General features: G+C 40.8%; 1 protein-coding gene across 8 annotated transcripts in view; it reads left to right on the plus strand.

The window, feature by feature from the left end:
* Positions 1–4579: 4579 nt before the first annotated feature.
* AGFG1 (ArfGAP with FG repeats 1) overlaps positions 4580–23207 on the plus strand; it is a 73963-nt gene continuing 55335 nt past the window's right edge. For 7 of the 8 annotated variants that reach the window (XM_030327233.1, XM_030327234.1, XM_030327235.1 and 4 more), the window contains exons 1-2: positions 4580–4761; positions 22724–22817. In XM_030327233.1, the coding sequence (XP_030183093.1) occupies positions 4595–4761; positions 22724–22817 (261 nt within the window). In that variant the 5' untranslated portion in view covers positions 4580–4594. Of the gene's footprint in view, positions 4762–7436; positions 8276–22723; positions 22818–23207 lie in introns of those variants that run through there. The other variant, XM_030327240.1, reaches the window with a different exon arrangement.

Genomic DNA, 23207 nt, shown 5'->3' on the forward strand with positions numbered 1-23207 from the left:
AGGGAGGGCAGTTGAGGGGCCTCCTCTCTGGGTCTCGCTTGCAGGTGCTGAGGGTGGGGTGGCCTGGCTCCTTGGGGCCTCTCCAGGACATTTTCTCTGAGTCACCCTTGGGGATAAGATAGGCTTGAGCTGGTTTTAGGTTCCTCCCCTCCGAGGTTTGATTTCGGAAATTTGCAAGTTCTTTAACAACACTGTGGTAGCTTTGACAGAACTGGAATCATTCCGGGAGCCAACGCAGCAGACAACAATGAACAGAACCCTGAACCCATGGCGTAGGATTGAAGGGAGCTTTCTTCTCTGCCTCCTCACTGCTGCGTTGATTTATTCATTCAACCAGTATTTACTGAGTCCCTTCCAAGACCAGGCTCCATATTCAGGAGGAGTGATTGTGAGGAAACACAGACCTAGCCCCTTCCTGGTGAAGCTCGCCACATAGTACGGGTCTAGGGACCCTAATTGAAAATCACAAAGCATTGTAAATAGCCACGGCAACAAGTGCTCTAAAGCAGAGGCATGTGTTACTATGAGCACCTATTACGGGGTCTAGCTTAGTTAGGCAGGACAGGGAAGGATCTCTGAAAACCCAGACATTGAGCTGGATCTGAGGGATGAGAAGGGAAAGAGAAGGAAGTCCTTTTTTGGAAGCAACAGTGCATGTGCAAAGGTCCTGAGGTGGGACAGAAGAGAATATAAGGCCCCGAGAAGGAAGTGGGGCTGGAGCAGTGTGGCAGAGACTTAAGGTGGTTCCCCGGGGCACACTGGAGCTGTGGCAGGGTGTGGAGACCTAGCATGGCCTGCGGGAAGGAGGCCCCTTTCAAGGAGCTTCTGGGCCTCCCAGATTTTCTTTCAGCCTTAGAGCAATGGGACGTCACTGAAAGGTTTTAAGCAGGGGGAGGAGTCTGGGGAGGCCTGAATCGCATTAGCATTTTGAAAAATCACTCTGGGGGCGCCTGGGTGGCGCAGTCGGTTAAGCGTCCGACTTCAGCCAGGTCACGATCTCGCAGTCTGTGAGTTCGAGCCCCACGTCGGGCTCTGGGCTGATGGCTCAGAGCCTGGAGCCTGTTTCCGATTCTGTGTCTCCCTCTCTCTCTGCCCCTCCCCCGTTCATGCTCTGTCTCTCTCTGTCCCAAAAATAAATAAACGTTGAAAAAAAAAAATTAAAAAAAAAAAAAAAAAGAAAAATCACTCTGGCTGCAGCTTTAACATCTCTGAAGGTAATTTCTGCTTCAGAAGCAGGGTCAATATTCAGTTACGGGAAGCAGAAGGTGGTGTGGCATAGCCCAGTCTGGGTTTGAATCCCAGCTTCTTGCTTCATTTCCAGCGTGGCCTTGGGCAGGCCAGCATTTCAGAGCCTCAATTTCCTCAATAAAATGGAGATAATAATACCTCCTTCCGCGTTGTTATGAGGGATAAGGAAATTTAAGTAAATAGTCTGGCCTGACATGCGGCAAACTTCCCTTGGGATCTTTTAAAAGTGGAAACCTGCGTGGATGTGACACAGAATACGAAAAGGCCAAAATTCAGCCCATCATATGGACTTGCAACTTTACTTGGAGAAAATATTTCGGACTTCAACTTCACCTTCCATCCAGATGGATGGTCTGGAAACACCTTCTCCTGCTCCTTTGAACAATGAGATAGCGAAACAACCACTTATTAAACTGTTTGTAGAAAGGTGCTGCAGCCACGCCTTGTGACTCTGACATTTATCGGATGATAAACCATAGAAAGATGAAGCAAGCCATTGGCTGTGGGTTAAGTGCATTTGTTGGTGATGAATAACAGTCTGCTGGGTGTCATATTTGGCCAAAGTGACGCTGGTAAGTAAGCCTCTGTTTTGATCAATCCACGCTTGGGCATTCTGGTGCTGTCATCTCCCAACCAGCCCAGGCCCTGCTGTGATGGCACTCCAGATGACCTTAAGTCAACAGTCTTGGTCGGAAACACTCAAGGGCCAACTTTCAGAGGCTCTTGCCGGCCGGTGATGAGACTACGTGAACACCCAGGATATGAAATATATCAACTGTGCTCCAATTCTCGAGTTGGTAATGACATTGACAAAAATACCAATCGCACACAAAAATATTGATCACCGTTGCAAGGCGATAGGAAACCAATATATTATTTTGAACATCTGTGTATAAAGGACAGGAATCAAACATTGATCCTTTGTGACATAAACTGTGCCAGATACTAGCTGAAATCTTCCAGCTGACACACGGAGAAGGAATGACAGAGTTAGATTATCACCACTGTGTAACCCTTAACGTATGAATGAATCTAGACATTAATCATCAATGGCTGCTAACATCATAAAAAGATAGAAAGGACAGCCCTCCCTCCCTCCCTGCATTATGTGCCTCCTGATGGAAGAACACAAACAAAATTTTGCCAACAATAACAAAAAAACAGAACTGGAAACAAGTGAACTAGACCCAACCATAAATTTTTAGGAAATAGAGAGGGTAGAGGTGTTAAATAACAAAGCTTATTAGAAAGGGCGCGCCAAAGGGCCCAGTTCCTAAAAAAAAGGAATTACAAGGAAAAAAGGAGATAGAGGGGAAACCCACAGGCCGTGCAACCCATATATGACCCAATGGCAATGTGGGGATTAAAATAAACTATAAAAATCTTTTAAAAATATCAATGAGAACCTTGAACACCTGACGGGCTATTGCATGATTTTAAGGAATTATCATTAACTTTTTAGGTGTGCTAATGCTATTGTGGTTAGGTTTAAAAAAAAAGAAAGTTGCTATTTTGTTTTTTAGCAACCCAAATTAAAATACGTGCAGATGAATAGTGTATGTCTGGAATTTGCTTCAAAATAACAGGAGGAGAGAATGGGAAGATGAGGGCAGAAAGCACATTAGCCATGAGCTCGTGATTACTGAATGTGGGCCCCAGACTCATGGGACTTTGATATTTTCCTTAACAGAAAGTTAAAAAAAATTCCATTGACCGATCCAAAACCTGTTGATCACTTTAATATCTAGCTATTATTAACAGTATTATATTAACATGAAGTCTCACCTGTGCGATGCATCCAGGCACTTTCATGGGAGGTCTGGGGGCTGGTGGGTTCTAGTCTTACTCTCCCATTCAGGAGCTGAGTGATTTTGGAACTTCACTTCTCTGGGTCTCCCTGTACTCCTTCAGGAACCGAGGAGCAGGGGTGATTTCTAACATCCTGCGGGCTGTGTGCTTAGAGGGACAAAGAGATTTGGGTCCTACAGTCTGACTGTCTGGGTTGGAATCCCAGTTTCCCATTTGTATCCTACGGTAAATTTGCTTAATGCCCCAGAGCTTTAAAGATGGAAAGAACAATAATACTTACCCCAAAGGGATCCTGTGAAGATTAAATGAGATACTGAATGCATTCATTCCATGAACGTTGGGCACTTTGCTCCCAGCTCTGGGAAGGGGGGGGGTGGGTGGAGTAGTGAAGAAAAGGCTGGGGCCAGGCTGTTTGGAGCCCAATGGGAGGTCCCAGACGACACCCAGTAAACACTAAATAAGAAGCAGGACTTCAAACAGCTACAACTATGAAGAAAACCCAAAACAGCGATTTCATGGAAGGCTGCTTTCAGGGAGGTGGGTGGCAACATTAAACGGGTAGGTTGGGCTGAGGAAGGTTGCCTGCCTTACAGGCATAAATCAATTGATTACATCTCTCTCGACCACGGTTCCACATTTGGCGATGTCTGAGGATTTTTGGTGGCCGCAACTGGGGGTGGGGTTGAGGGGGCGTTCTGACATCTAATGGATAAAAGGCTAGGGACGCTGTTCAATATTCTCCAATGCAATAAGACCGCCGCCTCACCAAAACATTATCAAATGCAAAATGTGAATAGTGACAAGGCCGAGAAACCCGAATATAGAGCGGACAGCAGGGTAAGGGTCCTGGGTCAGAAGGCAGCTTGCGGTGTCTGGGGTACAAACGGAAAGCCAGCGTGGTGGAGGAAACCAGGATGGGGAGAGAGGCAGGTTGGGGTAGCTGAGGGAGCACCTTTTGGAGCACGGTGAGGAAGTTGGAATTATCCCCAAAGCAGTCGGCAGCCCCTGGGAGAGTTTTGAGCGGGGGAGGAAGTTAACTCAGGTAATAATGCGCTTAGCACATACAAGCTCTCTAATAACTACAGTCCATCGCTACCATCACCTGCGTATCTTTGCTACTTTGCCCCGGCCCAACTCCAGGCCTCTGCGCGGCCGCAGTAACTAACTCCTCCTGGCCAGCAGAGGGCGCCGGCCGCCACTTGGCCTCCGGCCGCCCGGGGCGGGCCTCCTCTTGCCGTCCCCCTTCCTCCTCTTTTCCCCTCAGGAGAAGTCGGGAAGGTGGCGGCGGCGGCGGCGGCGACGGCGGTTGTCCCGGCCGGGCCGGTTGGTGTGGCCCGTCAGCCCGCGCTCCGCAGCGTCCGCGCCGCGCCCAGCGCAGTCGAGTCGAACCGAGGCGGCCAGGTCCGGCGCGGGCGGCGCGCGCTGACGGAGGGCGGCGGCCGCGGCCAGGGCGGCCCGTGGGACCGCGGGCCCCCGGCGCAGCGCCGCCCGGCTCCCGCTCCCGGCCCTGCCGGCCTCCTCCCTCGGCGCCGCGGCCATGGCGGCCAGCGCGAAGCGGAAGCAGGAGGAGAAGCACCTGAAGATGCTGCGGGACATGACCGGCCTCCCGCACAACCGAAAGTGCTTCGACTGCGACCAGCGCGGCCCCACCTACGTGAACATGACGGTCGGCTCCTTCGTCTGTACCTCCTGCTCCGGCAGCCTGTGAGTGCCGGGCCGCCGGGCCGCCGAGCGGGGGTGGGCCCTTCCCCGGGGCTGGGGGCGGGGGGAGCGGGGGCGCCGGGCGGCGCGGGAGGCCGGCGGGGGCGCCCGCTTGGGCCGGCGGTTGGGGCGCGGGCTGGCGGGGAGGGGCGCGGCGGAGGCCGTGGGGCGGGATGCGCTCGGCCCCGGCCGCCGGGCTGGGGATGCGCGCTTTCGGTTTCTCGGGCCGAGGGTCCCGGCCCGGGGCAGCCTTCGTGGGTGGGGCGTGGGCGAAGGTGGGGTCAGGAGGGGGCGCCCGGGGCGAGCATCTCTGCGCCCCGCGGAGCCGGCGCCGTCTCCCTCGGGCCTCTGCTCTCCGGGGCGCTGACCCGATGGGGCTGAAGGGGAAAGACCGGAGGAGGCTGGGGAGGGCCGTGCGGGTCTTTTGTGTGGCCCGCTTGGCGGCGGCCGGGGCGCGGAGATCCCCGGCGAGGCACCTGCCGGGCGCCCGCAGAGAGGGGGTGGGGGTGGGGGGGAGAAGCTAGGGTGGGAAAGAGCAGGGACGCTTAGGCTGGGCTTCCTCCCCCCCTCCCCCCGCTCCCCGGGTCGAGAGAACCTAGGTCACTGGGAGAAAAGCAGGCACTTAGGCGGAGTAGCAGGATTAAAATGTCTTGGTGGCAGAGATGTGAATCCCAAGGGAAGAAGTTCGAGAGGCTTAATTGCGAGAGAGGGAGGCAGAGAAGCAGATGGGAGGTGGTGGGGTTTTAGTTTTATGGTCCAAAGAGAGTCTTGAGTTTGGGGGAAGTTTGAATGCAAATAAGGTACCGACTAGAAGCTGTGTCATGGTATCTGGAAGACTTGTCTATCAGTGTCAGTATCTGGCTGTATACAGACGAGAGAGGGGACGACAGCATTTTGTTGGAAAAACGGAGACTACCTCTTGAATTGTTTGGGGTGGTTTGTATTTGTTCTTCTTCGCTTCATTAAGCTTTATTTTGATAAGGTTTTTGTTACTGTGAAATTTCCTTTGGAAAGTTTGCAGATGATTGTGGAACTGCCGAGCTGCTTTTGGGTACTAATTATCTTGGCAAAGTGGTGGTCACTAAATACTCTTAAAACCTTTGTTGTACCAAAACATCCACTTGAGTTCTTCATTGGTAGCATTCCTTCAAGTAGAGTAATTTGGACCCCATCCCCCCCCCAAAAAAAACACCTTGTAAGATTAATACCGAGGCAAAGTGTATAATAGATGAGAAAACTCATGTTTAGAAAATGCAGGACGTGCCTAGCAGCCCACAATTCGCTTTTTTTCCCCCTTGGGCAACAAGATGTTATTAGCCTTCCATGATGTTAATTCTTCAACAGACATTTATTGGGTGCCTACTGTGTTTTGTGTGAAGCCTTGGGGTGTGCTGATGAATACAGCAAAACCACTGTGCTTTTGGTGCTTACGCTGTAGGGGAGATGGTAATATAAGTAAATGAGAGAAATGTCAGGGGTAAGTATGCTAAAATGTATGTGATAGGAGAGACCTTGTTTGAAACGTTACTATTTATTTTTAATTTTTGTTTTTAAAAAAATTTTTAATGTTTATTTTGAGAGAGAGACAGAGTGTGAGCAGGGGAGGGGCAGAGAGAGAGAGAGAGAGAGAGAGAGAGAGAGAGAGAGACCCAGAATCTGAGAACCCGTGTATCGTAAGATCTTGAACTGAGCTGCAGTCAGATGCTTGCTTAACCAACTGAGCCACCCAGGTGCCCCGAAAGGTTACTCTTAGATTGTAGTCAGAGAAGCACTCTAAGAAGTTGGTAAACAGTAATATTATTGAATTACACAGAATTGTAGAGCTGGGTGGTATCTAGAAGAAAGTCTGGTTCACACTTCGCGTTTACAGATAAAGTTAAGTGACCTGTATTGGGCAACTTTGGTTCTAAAATGAAGGCCCACAGTCTGGTGATTTAAATGTATTTGGTTTCTCTTATGTGCATAATGTAAGTATGTTCTGCTTTTACTAAGCACGAGATCGTTTGGTACATGGGAAATATTTGGTTTGGAAAAAAAATGTCTATATTTACTGTTTTGAATTTCTGACATTTCTCTGTAGTCCTTCATAAGTATAGCAGGGCAACATTTAGTCTAGGCAGCAAATGTTTAAGATCAACAAATATTTACAGATTTCTTCCTAAAAGCCCACATTTCAGAAACATTCTATGTAGAAGGATATCTCACTATGCTGACAATTGCTTATTTTAAGGAATTTAATCTGTGATAGATAGGACTTTATATCTCCATTCGCAGGTGATTCTGCATATATTTATTGCTCACTTGGTCTGTGTCACATACATTATGGGAGGCAGTGGTGTTACTTGGAGCCTACTGTCTTTAAGGCGCTTGTATTCTAACTGTGTAAACGTAGTGATGATATGTTGTAATATTTCCTTTCTCTAAAAACTATTCATGAAATATGTAAATGGATAGAGAAAGCTTCACAGAAGATTTGATTTCTGAACAAAGACTCTTAAAGGCAAGATCCATGTGGCTGGCTGCTTCATGGTGTTGAAAGAACAAGTACTTGTGAGCTAGATAAACCTGATCTTGAATCCTGGCGCCATTTATTACCTGTGTGGTATTGAGAATGTCACTCAGTCTCCTTGAGTTTGAATTTTCTCATCTGTGAATAGTGAGAGTAAAGTTTACCTTGTAGATTTTGGATGTAGATTAGTCTTCAGTGTTAGAGATAACCTGTTTAACATCTCACTTGATGCCTGGTACATAGTAGCTGCCCGGTAGATAGGAGGGATTAACGTGGGGGAAAAGCCATTCCGTGAGTGGCAAACAGTATGTGAAAGACATTGAAATGAGAAGCACCCTTATAAAAATCTATCAGTTTGGATTCTTCAGATGTGACTCAAAACCTTTGTTCTGAAGGGAGACTTTTTCCAGGGGCTCGATGATGTTGCCTAGATTTCTCTCAACCAAAGTTGGCTGCTCCCAGCCGCTGCAGCTGGGTACTGCCTTAATTCCCGTCAGTGTCCCAGCTTTTCCAGAAGTTCTGCCATTCACTCGGGCATGTAGCTACCTTGAACTGGTGCCCTCATTGGACTCACTATCCACAGTGACTTCACTGGGACAACAAGGGTCCCCAAATAGAGTCGTCACATCAGAAATCTGGGATTCTTGGGAAGGAAAGAAGAGATGCGGGATCTGATGGCTACTGCAGAAATATTGAAGGGACAGTAGCTCCTAAGGATTTCTGTCCTTGAAAAGCAATGATAAAGGAAAATCATTTGAGGAGAATAAAATAGCTATTGAGTTTAATAATTATTACATGTTTGCTATGTAGGTGACATGGTATATTTGGAAGAATACGAATTTTGAAATCAGATTCCGACACTGCCACTAGCTTTGTGACTTAGGGCAAGGTATTAAGCAAGGCGACTGTGTGCACGTTGTCCTGGATCCTTTGGGAAACCTTGATGTGCCTAGAAAATGCTGATACGCAGTAAATGGTATCTACTGTCATGAATTCTAAATTTTAGAGGTTAGTCACATACCCTTTATTATTCATTTAGTGGCATCTTTGTTTACACAAATTGAATAAGCATCTTATTGTTTATATTGCTAGACCCTCAGAATCTTTTCTTTCCTGATGATTGTCATATACCTGTTTGATGCTCATTCAGAGTATTTGACAATTCAAATTGTGAAACTTTAAATGTAGATGGTTATACTATTTATTACTGAGCTAGAATGGGGGTATTGTAACAGATTGATTTGTCACTTTCTTTCTGTTCCTACCTACAGAAATAATTAAAATTATGAGTGGACACTCCATTACAGCCAACAGTCAAACATTGCCTTCATGTTAAGGAACTTTTAGTTGATTTAAAGACTAGTTTTAGACCAAATTGGGGTGGCTGGGTAGCTTAGTTTAGCGTCCGGCTTCAGCCCAGGTCAGGCATGATCTCAAGGCTTGTGAGTTCAAGCCCCACATCAGGCTCTTTGCGATCAGCACAGAGCCTGCTTCGGATCCTCTCTCTCCCTCTGCCCCTTCCCTGCTCATGAGCTTTCTCTCTCAAAAAAAAAAAAAAAAAAAAAAATTAAAAAATTTGGGGGTGCCTGGGTGGCTCAGTTGGTTAAGCAACTTGAGCTCAGGTCATGATCTCACGGTTTGTGAATTTGAGCCCTGCACCAGGCTCTGTGCTGACAGCTCGGAGCCTGGAGCCTGCTTCAGATTCTGTGTCTTCCTCTCTTCTTTGCCCCTCCCCTGCTCATGTGCTCTCTCTCTCTCTCTCTCAAATATAAAATAAAACAAAAATTAAAAAGACTAGTTTTAGACCAAATTATTTAATATTGGCATAATCAGTAAATAAGAATTGTTCGTCTTTAAAAAGTAATTCATGTTTTTCAAAAGGGTTTAGATAAGATAAAAAATAACATTTGAGAAATACTCTGTCCCTTCTAATACCAGCTATTTTATGTGGACAGTGTATTTAAAATGGGAATTTCAATAGGTGTATACATGTAGCCTGATACTAACTTATACTTTATTAATTTTGTGTGCATTTTGACTCATGGTGAATATTTTAAAGTTAGATGAAAAGGCATCTAGTTTGTTTTTATACAATTATTAGCATTAGAGTGGATTGCAATCAAATAGTCTTTTGGAGCTCTGTTTATAATAGTCAGGATCTTACGAGATTACAGTGGGCAGTGATTTATATCTTTAATTCCTTTTCCATTTTTTTAGTACTCTAATGTGGCTGTATTCAATGAGATGTTTTGAAAATTTAGGACAATTTCAAATTAGTGTAAGTGGGAAGACCATGAGATACTTAAATTATGAAGGACACGATGTTTTTAAGCAAATATTCATTAGGTTCCCAGCACTAGTACATGTGTTGGGGATACAATTCAAGTATTTGTTGAAATAGAAAATGTAATAATAATAATAATTATTAGTAACATTTATGGAGTGCTAGCTGTGTGTCAGGCAGGATTCTAGTAACAACATGAGGAAAGTACTGTTAACGTTTATCATTTATTGAGAGCTGTTTAATATAATAACTGGGTAATCCAGTTGGCATGGTATTTGGTAAATATATAGTTTAATTGAAGATTATGTAAATAATGACACGTGAATTGTTTCGACTACAAATTGTAAAATTAGCATACATTCTTTTTTTTCTAAAATATTTTAATGTTTATTTTTGAGAGAGAGAGAGAGACACACACAGAGCATGAGTGGAGGAGGGGCAGAGAGAGAGGGAGACACAGAATCCAAAGCAGGCTCCAGGCTCTGAGCTGTCAGCACAGAGCCTGACGTGGGGCTCAAACTCACAAACTGCGAGATCATGACCTGAGCCGAAGTTGGAAGCTTAACCAACTGAGACACTCAGGCGTCCCTAGCATACGTTCTTAGTGCTTTGTTGTGATACTTTGGTTGATGATGGGATCCAGAACTAATGCTGAGTCCACGCTAGCAAATGTATAAAGGTTTCCCATGGATTATTGTAAACTGTTTTGAACTCTATATTTTGGGGATTTAAATGGTAGATTTTAACTTCGTTGGATTTTAAAAGCAGGACAGTTTATGGATGTATCATGCATTTTTACTTCATAGCTATGCTTTTCAAAAAAACTTAAAGGAACTTAGTTGCAAATGTGTTTTCCCAACTTTGAATTTTGTTCAGAAACTGCTGTTGTGTATTGTGAGTGTAATGGGAATATGGTGCTGTTTTGAATTTGGCCTATCTACACTGCCATGAATGAATTCTCTTACTATTTTCTATACCTGAATTGTAATGAAAACTTCCTATCCTATGCATTTAGGATTGATAGTGATTAGATTCATTAAAAATCAATTATGTATGTATGTGTGCATATGTATATATGTTTTTATATACTTAGTTTTTTTTAATGTATAATTGTTAATTTGTCAGAGTTTTTTGTAACACCTAGACTTTTCTTTGAATGTGGTTCCACTGACTAGATTCTTTATCCCTTTGCTATAACCCAGACTCACATTGTGTTGTTTACAGTATTTAGAATTTTTTTTTTTAATGTTTACTTTTGAGAGAGAACACAAGCGGGGAAGGGGCAGAGAGAAGGAGACACAGAATCCGAGGCAGGCTCCAGGCTCTGAGCTGTCAGCACAGAGCCCCATGCGGGGCTCGAACCCACGAACCGTGAGATCATGACCTGAGCCGAAGTCAGACGCTTAACCGACTGAGCCACCCAGGCGCCCCACAATAACTTAGAATTTTAAGTTGCTTTTAAAGCAAGTTGAGTGCGGGATTGTTCTCGATCTTCAGTCTTTTACAATTCTTGTCTACAGTTAAACAACAAGTTTTCATAGTGACTCAATTAAGTCTCCAAAATACTTTGTTTTTATGGAAACAATTCTCATGTGTCGTTATTTTACATAATCTTTAATTAAACTGTATATTTACCAATTACTGTGCCAACTGTATTACCAAGTTGTTATATTAAACGGCTCTTGATAAAACATGAAACTCAGTTGGAAGGAGCAGGAGAGAGCCGGCCTCCTTGCTGGGAATGTTTGTTGTGCAATAGGCATTTGCTGTAGGTAGGTTGTTCAGCAGGGAGGAGAAACATGGATTCCTCCAACAAATTGATGAAGGGGGGCTGTTCTGTAGTTTTGTGAGCATCTTCTGTCCTGGGAAAACTCATAAGCATATATGGTATGGTGGCATCCTATTTTCACCCTTTTCTAGACGACGTGCATAATGCTCATATTCTTGAGAAAGTCCTGTGGAGATAATCAGAACTAGGTGCCGTTACTCTTCCCATTGATCCCCTGACTTCTTAATGTATTTCCCACTTTACACAGTCAGAGTGGTAATTGGTTAGGAATACCCACCGTGGATTCCTCTAAGGTGTATAAAAAAAAGGTAAATCACTCATAACCTGGAGTAATTAGTAGCAGGTTCCTTGTGACATCCTTTACAGGCCCACACCTGAGAACTCTTGTCTTAAGAGTTGGATGATTGGATGTGATTAGAAGGAAATTCATAACTTGCTTTACGGTAGCGATGGGAAGCTTGTTTGAGTTGTTCGAAATATGAGGAATGACAGTTTTTTTTAAGTTGGAACATATTTTTTCAGACTCCTGAGTAAGATGTAGTCTCCTTTTGATTGGAACCATACTGTTTCAGAGAGAGGGAAGTCATAAATACACCTTGCTTTTATTCTGGTTGCTTCTTTTAAGAGGTACATTAACTGCAGCATGCTCTAAGGAATTTTACCAGGATGATAAGCAGATTTAAAACTGCAGGAACCAGAAGTAAAGACGGGTGGGTTGGGGAGCTGTATATATGGTCACTGTCTTTGAGTAATTTTAAGGCCTGTATGTGGAAGAGGTAATAAATTTATTCTCTGGGAGGAAATGGGAGACGTGTATGGAAGTTATAGAGAAGCATACATGTTTACAAAAGGAAGAGAGAAGTTTTTTGTAATTGTCAGATTCTAAGAATTCTGTTCTTCCACCATGTTTTGTTAAACTGTGCTAGCTCTTTGATGGGGAGAGTATTAAAATCACTACAACTAATAATGTGGGAAAACATGAAAACTCTTCCTTGTTTCTGTCTTCAAAGCTTTCTCTCCTACACAGTGAATTTTGGTAGTTCTAAAACAGTTGTGTTCAGTAGGTACGTCTATAAAAAGATCGCTAGTGTCTAGTAGAGAGACTTGATACCTTTGAAATTTAAAAAATTCCTCAAACTTTTTCATCAAAGAAAACAACCTGTAAATTGTATGTCAGTTAAACTTGGCTTTGAAGAGCAAGGGCTCTTTGTATCGATTCTTTTTTTATGTTTCATTTTTAATTCGGTTTTAATGTTTATCTAAAGAATACGTGCACATAATGTAAAAAGGGAAAGGCTTATAACGAACAAGTCACCTGTTCCCTTCCTCCATTTCAGATTGTCCTAGACCGTGACTGTGAACTCTTGTCTCTGCCCTCCTTCTGTGTTTATCTTAGTATTTCTAACTAACATAGTTACAGCTATTGGGAGGTTTTTTTTTTTTCTAGTGTTGGCTTTATATATTCACTTCTCTGCTGTACAAAGAGGAAATAAGGATTTGGTCCTCAGCACTTCTCTCTCCCTTTACATCTACTGTTTCTACCTCTTCCATATAATGTTATCACCGTTGTTGGGTAAATCATTATTTAGTGTTTGCCTTGTTGCAAGTATGTACGTATTCTCAGGTGAGACCTATAGTATATTACTACTATTATTTTCTTGCTTATACAAACTTTTCCCTGAAGTTTGTAATTGTTTAGTTCTCTTCATTTGTTTTCCATGTATGTATCATTAATATATCCCCAGATAAATAATATCTGGCTGAGGCATAAAACTTCTTTCAATATGATCAGACGCATCAGGTACCTTTTTTTTTTTTTATTGATAAATCTTTTCTGGGCACTTCTGTCATCTTCTGGCCTGGTCATGCTTCTCTCTAGACCTACTATGCAGTGGTCATCCTGGGACTTTTCTTCTGCCTTCATTTTGGAAATTTCTTTTTCATGTTTAACCTGTGTTAGACCCTCTGTTTCCAGGAGCCCACATCTTCATTAGCCTCCTGATAAAGATCAGTGGGAGATAGTTTTGGGAGCTGTATGACTGTAAATGTCTTATTCTGCCATCATTTTTAAATTAATCGTTTGTCCCCATTCATAAGGGTGGAAATACTTTATCCTTGCAGTTTGAAGGCATTGCTTAATTGTTCAGATCCTCAGTATTGATGTTAGGAATTAGGAAGTCTTATGGTATTCTTCGTATTCATCAGTAGACTGATGCAGCCTGCTGATTCTTCGTGTCCCATTTTCCCCCTCCCTCTTTGGGAGTATATGTGATCTTTTTTTCTCTTCTCTTCTTCTTTTTTTAATCCCTGCTGTTCTGAACCGTACATTGAAGTATTTTGGTCAGGTCTTTTGTTCATTATTTTAGCCATTCTTTTGGACTCGTTGGTTTGGAAATCATGCTTTTTTAGTTCAGAGGTATTTTCTCCAAAATTGTTGTTGGTGACTGAAAAAGAGCCTGGCTGCCATTTTTCTAGGATCCAAGTTGAGGAAGAAGACTAGAGGCACATAATCTATCATTCAGTTTGTAGAAATCCCCAGTTTAGTCCCTGGTTTTTAGCATGGTACCTAATAGCAGTCCTTAGTCTATTTGGATAGTCTCTGCAGATTAAATTTTCCTTCAGACTTCTGCCTAGGGCCTGGTAGGGGTAGTCTTGTGGCTGTAGTGGAACTGGGAGTTTATTTTTGACCCTATGTAATCCCCAGCCCCACCCCCGCCAGCCTGCCTGCGATTCCTTTTGTGAATCTTTAAGGGGTTCTATAGTGGGAATGAGCTTCTAGTTGGCTTCTCTCTGAAGGAGATTCTGTTTTGCTTTTCTTGATTCTGCAAAGTCAGTTACTGCTGTTATATTCACTTTTTATCTTCCAAATTCTGTTATTAGAGAACTATCGTATACTTTTGGCCTCCTTTATTCTCTGTTCCTCTGTCTCTTTGTGAGTTAATACCATTTTATTCCTTTGCTTTCATTTCGGTGAGGTTTGGAGAGGTTTGTGAAGACATTCTTGGGTTTTGTCCACTTTTAACTGGATACCTTAATTAGGTTTAAATTGTTACTTGAGTATTATTTTTTTAGATGTTTTGCATAAGTGTTACAAGTACCTTTTACAGACTGTATTTGTGACTTTCACCCCCCCCCCGGTAAAAAAAAAAAAAACAGGTGTGGTTTACATCGTGTGTGTGTGTGTGTGTGTGTGTGTGTGTGTGTGTGTGTTTTCAGTATTTTTAAGTTGGGTTCTGGATAGACTAATATTTTGGAATATCCAGTACATGTTAGTGCCTTGGCATCCACAGTTTGTAGAATCTCGATAACCTGTTAAAGTTGTCTTCCATCTGCTGTAGATTTTAAAGGTATAATTTTTTTGATATGAAACATTATTTATATGTAATATTTTTACTACATAACTAGGATTGGGATAGATCTAAATGTCATATTAACTTTATTACTTTATATCAATATTAGCAACTGCATAAGTTTCCACAGGCTATTAAAATATTTTAACCAGCTTTTCCCCCAGGGGGAGAAAAACAATTAATAAAACTGAATAAGTGTTCCTATTCACCCAGCACACATTGTTATTTGAGTTGAACAAATGGCAATTTGCAAGATTGTTTGAGGCATAGTTAAGAGCAGCATACTGGTGGACATACGGAATGAGTCACACCATCTGGTTACAGTCATACCTGGGTGGTGGTCGTTAAAACTAAAGCTCCTGGGGATCTGCATATGACTTAATTATACTGTGAAAACATATTGGGCTCCACCAGTAGGTGACTGGAACTTCTTGAAACCAATTAACTGGCAAACATGCTTTCAAAATATCAATACTGCTGTTATTAAATGAGTCATTACCTAATTTTTTTTTTTGCACTAAATTGGAGACTTAAAATGTGTATTTTAGGATTTGCAATGGGTGGTACTTCAATATTGGCACTATAAAAATAATGTGGCTTACTTGCTCAACACTTTCATCCAGTAGTTATGACTAATATCATTACAGTAAAATGTTTTATAAACACTGAATTCACATGACAGCTAGACTGGGCTTAGCAAAAAAGGGAAGTGGCAGCAGCTTTCACAAATCTACCTTTAAAGTGACTAGATAAATAATTCAGTTTTGATCAGATTTCATTCATTTAAATGATCAAACTTGGTAAGTAGAGAAGAAGGTAGGTCCACTAATGAGAAAAAATTTATTTTAATTAGTGTAAAAGTTGTGGTTACCGTGAAGAGTAACACGGAATTAGGACTATGGTGTTTTATTTAAGTTAGTGCACATCACTGTTAACACTTTTGGTGTGAGTCTTAACGTAAGGGTAGATTCCTGTCACTACTGCCACAATCAGCACACGGGGCTGTTCCACCATCCCCAAGACTCTTCTTAACCCTTCTCTGTTCCTAACCCCTGCCAGCTGCCTGTAGTTCTCCCAACACTGATTTTTCTTTCCGATAATGTCAGGTAAATTGTATCATAAGTACATAACTTTGTCAGATTGTCTTGTCTTCGTCACTCAGCATCGTACCTTTAAGATTAATCCAAGGTAGTTACATATTCCAGTAGTTCGTTTCTCCTGATTGCTGGTTAGTATTCCATTGCTGGGTAAATAAAAGTGGGATTGCTAGGTCATTTGGAAAGTGTATGTTTAATTTTTTTTTTTTAAATGACAGTTTTTCTTTTGATTTTCCCTTTTTAAAAAAAAAATGTTTATTTTGAGAGAGAGAATGGCAGTGTGAGTTGGGGAGAGGGACAGGGGGAGAGAGAGTCTTAAGCGAGCTCCATGCTAAGTGTGGATCCCGAGGTGGGGCTCGATCCTATGACCCTGGGATCATGACCTGAGCAGAAATCATGTGTCAGACACTCAACTGACTGAACCACCCAGGGGCCCCCAATTTTCCCTTTATACTATTTGGGAAGCTGTGAATTCCATGTACTTTTATGGTCATCATTGAAATTTTGTTCTCCATACTGACATTCTAGAGTTAATTTTAACCTTCCCCTAATAACTTAACAAGGTCTTTGAAAATACAGAGTACCCTCACATAAGGGGTATTGTTGATGAGATGTTAAATTTGTCTCTGTTCCACCTCATAAATCAGGTGTGGTTTTTGTGTTTTTGGTTTGTTTTTTTTTTTTTTTTGAGATTTACCTACGTGTTTACCAGTATCTTTGCATCTCAGGATCTTCCTGGCATCATTCTTCTTTTTAAAGTGTATACAATATGCATTTCTTCAGTGAGAATCTCCTGGGGGGTAAACTCTTGGTTTTTGTTTATGTGAAAATACTATTATTTTGGTCTTATACTTCAGAGATAGTTTTACTGGGTTCACAACTTATTTTTTCTCACTACTTAAAGATAATGTTTGTTGTCTTTGGTTTCCATTGAGAAGTCTACTTTCAGCCAGATTTTATCTTGACCTTTTCTTTCAGACTGCTTTTAAGATTTTCTATTTTTGAAATTTAAACAAAATGTTTCTAAGTGTGTATTTTATTTATCTTGTTTCTGATGAGCTGTAATTCCTATATTTGTAGATGCATGCCTTTTATTGGATCTGAAAAATCTCAGCCATTATCTCTTCTAATATCCCTTCTCCTTATTTTTTCGATGTTCTCTTTCAAAAGTTAAGAGTATTGATTAGATATGTCAGACCTCCTCGTATCCCTTTTTTTCCTTTTTGTCTTTTTTTCTGTCTCCCTGTATGTCTGTGCTGCTTTCTGGGTGGTTTGTTTCCTGTCTTCTAATTCACTAGTTTTATTCTTTGGTGTATCTCATCTCTCTACCTGCTTTGTTGAGTTTTTAGTTTCTACATTTATAATTTTTCATTTCTAAAAGTTCTGACTTTTAAGTTGCTTGGTTATTCTGGTAACTACACGTATCTTGTTTATTTTTATGCCATCTTTTATTTATTTTGATGTTTCTTATATACTGTATTTATTTTCTGTTTTGTATTTGATCACTCCAGTATCTAAAGTCTTCGGGAGAGGAGGTATAAACATGTCATTTCTTACCGACAAGCTTAGTGGTATGTTTTGTTGTGTGATGATTTTTATTGTAACCTCATAGTTTATTGAGCTTAATATTTCCAAATACCGATAGTATAAATTGGAAGTGCATTGCTCCTGAGAGGATTTGCATATTCTTCTGCTGGGACCCTGGGATACTACACCTGGAAACAGTTTTATTTCTCTGCCAGGGTCTTGAGTTTAACAGGTCTGTCTCCGTTTCAGCTCTCTCATCTGGCCATAGCTCTTGTTGATTGGTGTTTGCCTTCTGAGCAACACTGCATTTTGTGTATGACATGGGTCACTTTTCTGGTTTCAGCTCAATTTTTAATTTTTTTTTGCCTTTTTTTGCCTTTTGGAAGGAATTCTTAGAGATTTTCTTTCCTTTCTAGAAAGCTCAACAATGGATTAACAGTTAGGGTTTTGTTTGTTTGTTTGTTTTTGTTTTGTAACTTATAGAGTATCTATCATATTTTAGCAGAGGAGACTTTTCAGAATATCCGGTCTGCCATACTATTAGAAGTAGAAATTGGATGAGATTAAATATGCAAAGTGTCGGGGCGCCTGGGTGGCGCAGTCGGTTAAGCGTCCGACTTCAGCCAGGTCACGATCTCGCGGTCCGTGAGTTCGAGCCCCGCGTCAGGCTCTGGGCTGACAGCTCAGAGCCTGGAGCCTGTTTCGGATTCTGTGTCTCCCTCTCTCTCTGCCCCTCCCCCGTTCATGCTCTGTCTCTCTCTGTCCCAAAAATAAATAAACGTTGAAAAAATAAATAAATAAATAAATAAATATGCAAAGTGTCAGTATAGGTACTTTATAAATATTAATTTCACTGTGCCTTATTTAACTTTTATTTTACCACCAATTTTGTCAGCATGCTTGACATAATAAAGTTGTTTTTTTGTTTTTTTGTTTTTTATTTTTTTGGTTTTTTAAATTTTTTTTGGTGGATACTTTCCACAGTCTTTTCTAATTTAAATTTAATATATAATATACACATTTTAAACTGCTATATTTATTTTGTTACTTATCACTTCATAGGAAAAAGTATTCATTTCTATTTTCTGTTTTTCTGAAAATATGATGTTAAGGGAAGATTTAACTTTGTTGTTGTATATGGGGGAGAATGTCTTATGGAAGATTAAACCTGTAGGGGTGCCTGGGTGGCTCAGCCGGCTAAGCGTCCAACTTCGGCTTAGGTCATGATCTCACAGCTCGTGAGTTCAAGGCCCGCGTCGGGCTCTGTGCTGTTAGCTTGGAGCCTGGAGCCTGCTTCAGATTGTGCCTCCCTCTCTCTGCTCCTCCCACACTCGTGCCATGTCTCTGTCTCTCAAAAGTAAATAAACATTAAAAAAAAAAAAAAGATTAAACCTGTAGAAATTGATACTCAATAAAGATCCAAAGAAATTCCAGTAATTTCTTTTGCTTGGTAATTAACATTTGGCATATGTAGAGCAGTGATTCTCAACTGGAGGCATTTTGTGCATTAGGGGAGTTTTGGCAATGTCTGGAAACATTTTTCATTGTCCCTTGTGGTTTGAGGATGTACTGATATTCAGTGGGTAGAGGTTGGAGATGCTGCAATCCTACAATGCACAGAACAGCCCCCTCACAATAGTTACCTGGCCCCAAATGTCAATAGTGCGAAAGTCGAGAAAACCTGGACTTAGAGAAATAAAGTGAAGATAAGGTGTTAATGCTGGTGGTATATTTGGGAGGAAAGGCTTTCCAGGCTTTTTTTTCTTTTTTCTTTTTTTAGAAAAACTGAAAGAAAGCCTTAGGAACACTGTTTTCTCCTTCCCATATTTTCTTTCTCTAATTCTTAAGCACTGGCATTCACATCTATACAGCAAGGACTCAGAGTCCAAACTTTTTGACTACTGCTACTAATCAGTTGGACTCTCTCATTATTTCTTGCTGTTTTTTTCCCCTATTATAGAATAATACATATTCATTGTGGAAAACTTGGAGAGAATAGGAAATTATAAATAGAAAAAAAATCATCCTATCATTTATATGCAAGGACTGTTAACATTTGGGGGTATTTGGTTTGTCTGTTTTCTTTGTAGATAGATTTTGTGTAGTTCTGAGAATACTATGTAAGTTTCATCTTAAAAAATTAAAACATAACCATAAGTATGAATAATGTTTAGTGTTATTGTTATTTATGTAACCACTTCCCTTTGATATTGTAGTGTTTCTGATGTTTTCTTATTATGAATAATGTTTGATGAACATCTTGTACGTAATTAGTTAGCTGTGTTTCAAATTCCTTCTTTAGAATAGATACTTAAAGGGTACTTATGGGTCAAAAGGTGTGAGTGAGGTTCTTGCTAACAAATTGGTGAATTTATCCTACCATAGTGTATGAGACCACCTGTTTTCATTTTGGACTTAATCACTTTTTTTAACCAAACTATTACATTAAAAAAATTGTTTTTAATGTTTATTCTTTTTTTTTTTTTTTTTTTTTTTTTTTTTTTTTGTGAGAGAAAGAGAGACAGAGTGTAAGTGGAGGAGGGTCAGAGAGGGAGGAAGACACAGAATCTGAAGTAGGCTCCAGGTTCTGACCTGTCAGCACAGAACCCCTCGCGGAGCTTGAACTCATGAACCGCGAGATTACGACTTGAGCCCATGTCAGACGCTTAACTGCCTCAGCCACCTAGGCACCGCTAACCAAACTATTTTATAAGCCTTTAATATCTATACGAAGCTTTTGGAGGCCAAAAGGGGAAAATCATTGTATATCCTTGCATTGAGACTAGAGTTAATCTGCCTGAGTCAATGGAATATAAAAGAGCAATTAGAGAAATCAACATGAACACGTGTAAAGTTTCCTTGGAGCGACTCAATTTATGTAATTATTGTGGCCTCGCAAAATTGTATCTTCTAGTTGTGCAAATTAACTCCTATTTTAAATGCACTGAGTCAGCTCACTTAAAGAAGTCCTAGAGTAAGTGTTGTTAAGTAGAAAAAAAATGTCCTTTCATAGTTTGGTTATGAGTTCATTGTGGTTGTATTTGTTTCATAAGTTCAAAATTTTGTCACTTATTTAAGTAAAAGGAATGCCTTCTTCATGCATAAACCGACCCTGTGATACCATAGGGTCTTGAGATCTGGGAATGAATTAGCTATACACTGTACTGTCATGAGATTACGTCTGTAAAATAGAACTAAAAACGAGCTTTAGAAAGAAAAAAGAATCGGGTTTCCACATTTAATGAGTTGAGAAATACAGGAGTATAATTCTTGAAAATTTTCTTATCCAAAGCATACCCCCTGGTAAGCAGTGTTTGACACTTCCTCATTAGGAAATTATTCCTTTGCCTTTTCCTTTTTTAAAAAGGATACTGTAAGGGAGGTGGAAAGGTGAAGGGTTGACTGGAGCAAGGACGGAGGTATTAGCAAATAAGGGGAGACCAAGTTGCTAAGTGAGAGGGAAGGAGTTGTGGAACTTAAGAGAACAGTAAGTTAATTTGTTCTTAAATTATTTTGAACAAGGTGGGATGTAAATACACATCGTAAGTTAACACGCTTCCCTGAAAATGGTGAATCTAGTCTTGTTCTCATAATACAGATGAATCGGAAAACAAAGCGTATTGCTTTACATGAATAATGACTTTCCTACATTTTCACTTTTGGAAATTTAGGAGATGTTTTTAAACCCTTAATTTGTGATTACACATTTACTTGAAACTAATTCATACTGTAGTTGTTTCTTCATTAGTTAAGTTTGAAAGTTTTACAAGGATGAAATTGCTGTGTTCAATTTCTCCTACTGTGCAGTCCTTATTTCTGTATCTTATGACTTAACCAAGAGCTAGAAGTAAACGAATTAGTTTAAAACTTAAAAACAGCAACAATACCCAACTTAACGTTTCCCCAACTTCAAAACATGAAACCTAAAGTGCTCTGTCGTAATTCAAAGCATGATTTGAAAGATGTGCCATCTATCTCTGACTGTTCTGTCAGGGAGCGAGAAGGAGCAGGACGTGAAAATTGAGGAGCATCTGTTAATTCTGAGTTCCTTACTGTTTTGGCTTATAATATTGTGAATTTGTAGGGTTGTTGTATAATATTTAATTATTCGGAATGTTTCCAGGTTACTTTTGAAAGACTTCTGGCTCATATATTATTTTACATCTTTGTTAAATCTCTCAGTATAGGAGTCTGCAAGATGACTGTGATAAATTATGTAAAAATATGGGGCGCCTGGGTGGCGCAGTCGGTTAAGCGTCCGACTTCAGCCAGGTCACGATCTCGCGGTCCGTGAGTTCGAGCCCCGCGTCGGGCTCTGGGCTGACGGCTCGGAGCCTGGAGCCTGTTTCCGATTCTGTGTCTCCCTCTCTCTCTGCCGCTCCGCCGTTCATGCTCTGTCTCTCTCTGTCCCAAAAATAAATAAACGTTGAAAAAAAAATTAAAAAAAAATTATGTAAAAATATTAATAATCTGCTCTAGACCCTGGGTTCCAAATGAGGCCTTTACCGGAGGACATGACTCAAACGTAATTAGATGAAACTTTGCATAGATTACTTGTTACTTTGCATAGATTATTTAACCCTTATTTTTGTGGGTTGAGTAGGTCACTTTGGGCAAAATGTAAATAGTTTTTATTCTTCTTTGAGTGCATTTCTATTCAGTTTTTTAAGTGCATTGTAAACATCAAGAAGCGCAGAGATAAAGTCCTTTTAAGGCCACCTATGCAGAAAAGACTTTAAGGTTGTAAAAGAACTTAACAGGCATTTTTAATCTTGAGTCCAGGCATTTCTTGAGTCCCTTTATGTCTCTTTGGTTTCGTCTTGAATGCTTACTGCCTTCTGAGATGATTGAAAATATCCTTTTATTATAAATTTTTGTTTGAATTGATGGGAGAGGTGGGACTTCATTCTTACAGGTTAATCATTTCCAGTTTTCTTGGGTTAGTTTTCAGTTTTCAAATCAGCCTCAAGCTTAAAGGTAGTAGCTATTTGATTAGAATATTTGTATAGCTCCAGACCTCTAACAAACCATTGTCATTTTCTTAGGAAATGTGAAAATATTTAAATGATTAATTGCTTTTTGAATTTTTACCATAGAGCTCTTACGTAGTCCTGTCCTTCCATTAGAAACACACTAAAGCAACTTTTGTATTTCCAAGAAGCTCATGTATTACAGGTACTATGTATTCCTAATTAGATAGTTACCTGAATTTATCTTTAAATATATTATTTAGTGTGAATCTGACTTATCTTGACATATCTATTGTGGAGATTAATAATAAAATAATTTTTAAATACTTTTAGTTTATGGAGTGAACTGTTCTACGTTTAAATGCACTAATTAAACATGTTTTACATTGATGTGTAATTTTTAAGATATAGTAACTTTGTAAAATATTTTATCTTCTAGGAGAGGGTTAAATCCACCACACAGGGTGAAATCTATCTCCATGACAACATTCACACAACAGGAAATTGAATTTCTGCAGAAACATGGAAATGAAGTAAGTGTTTTTACAATTTTTAACTTTCTTGTTGGCAGTCGTTTTAATAAGGTTTAATAAGTTGTTTAGAACGGTGGATTTCACTGTGGAGGGGTGCCTGAGTGGTTCTTGTCGGTTAAGTGTCTGACTTCGGCTCAGGTCATGATCTCAGGGTTCGTGAGTTTGAGCCCCGCATCGGGCTCTCTGCTGTCAGCAGACACCCTGCTTCACATTATTTGTTCCCCTCTCTCTCTGACCGTCCCCCGTGCTCGCTCGCTCTCTTTCTCTCCAAAATAAACAAACATTAAAAAATAAAAGATGGTGGATTTCACTGTTTAAAAAGTTATTTTCACACAAAAATAACTTTTAGTAATGTACTCATTTAGTACTCATTTAGTAATGTACTTAGAA

Source organism: Lynx canadensis, chromosome C1 (genome assembly GCF_007474595.2).
Source record: "Lynx canadensis isolate LIC74 chromosome C1, mLynCan4.pri.v2, whole genome shotgun sequence".
NCBI classification, from domain to species: Eukaryota; Metazoa; Chordata; class Mammalia; order Carnivora; family Felidae; genus Lynx; species Lynx canadensis.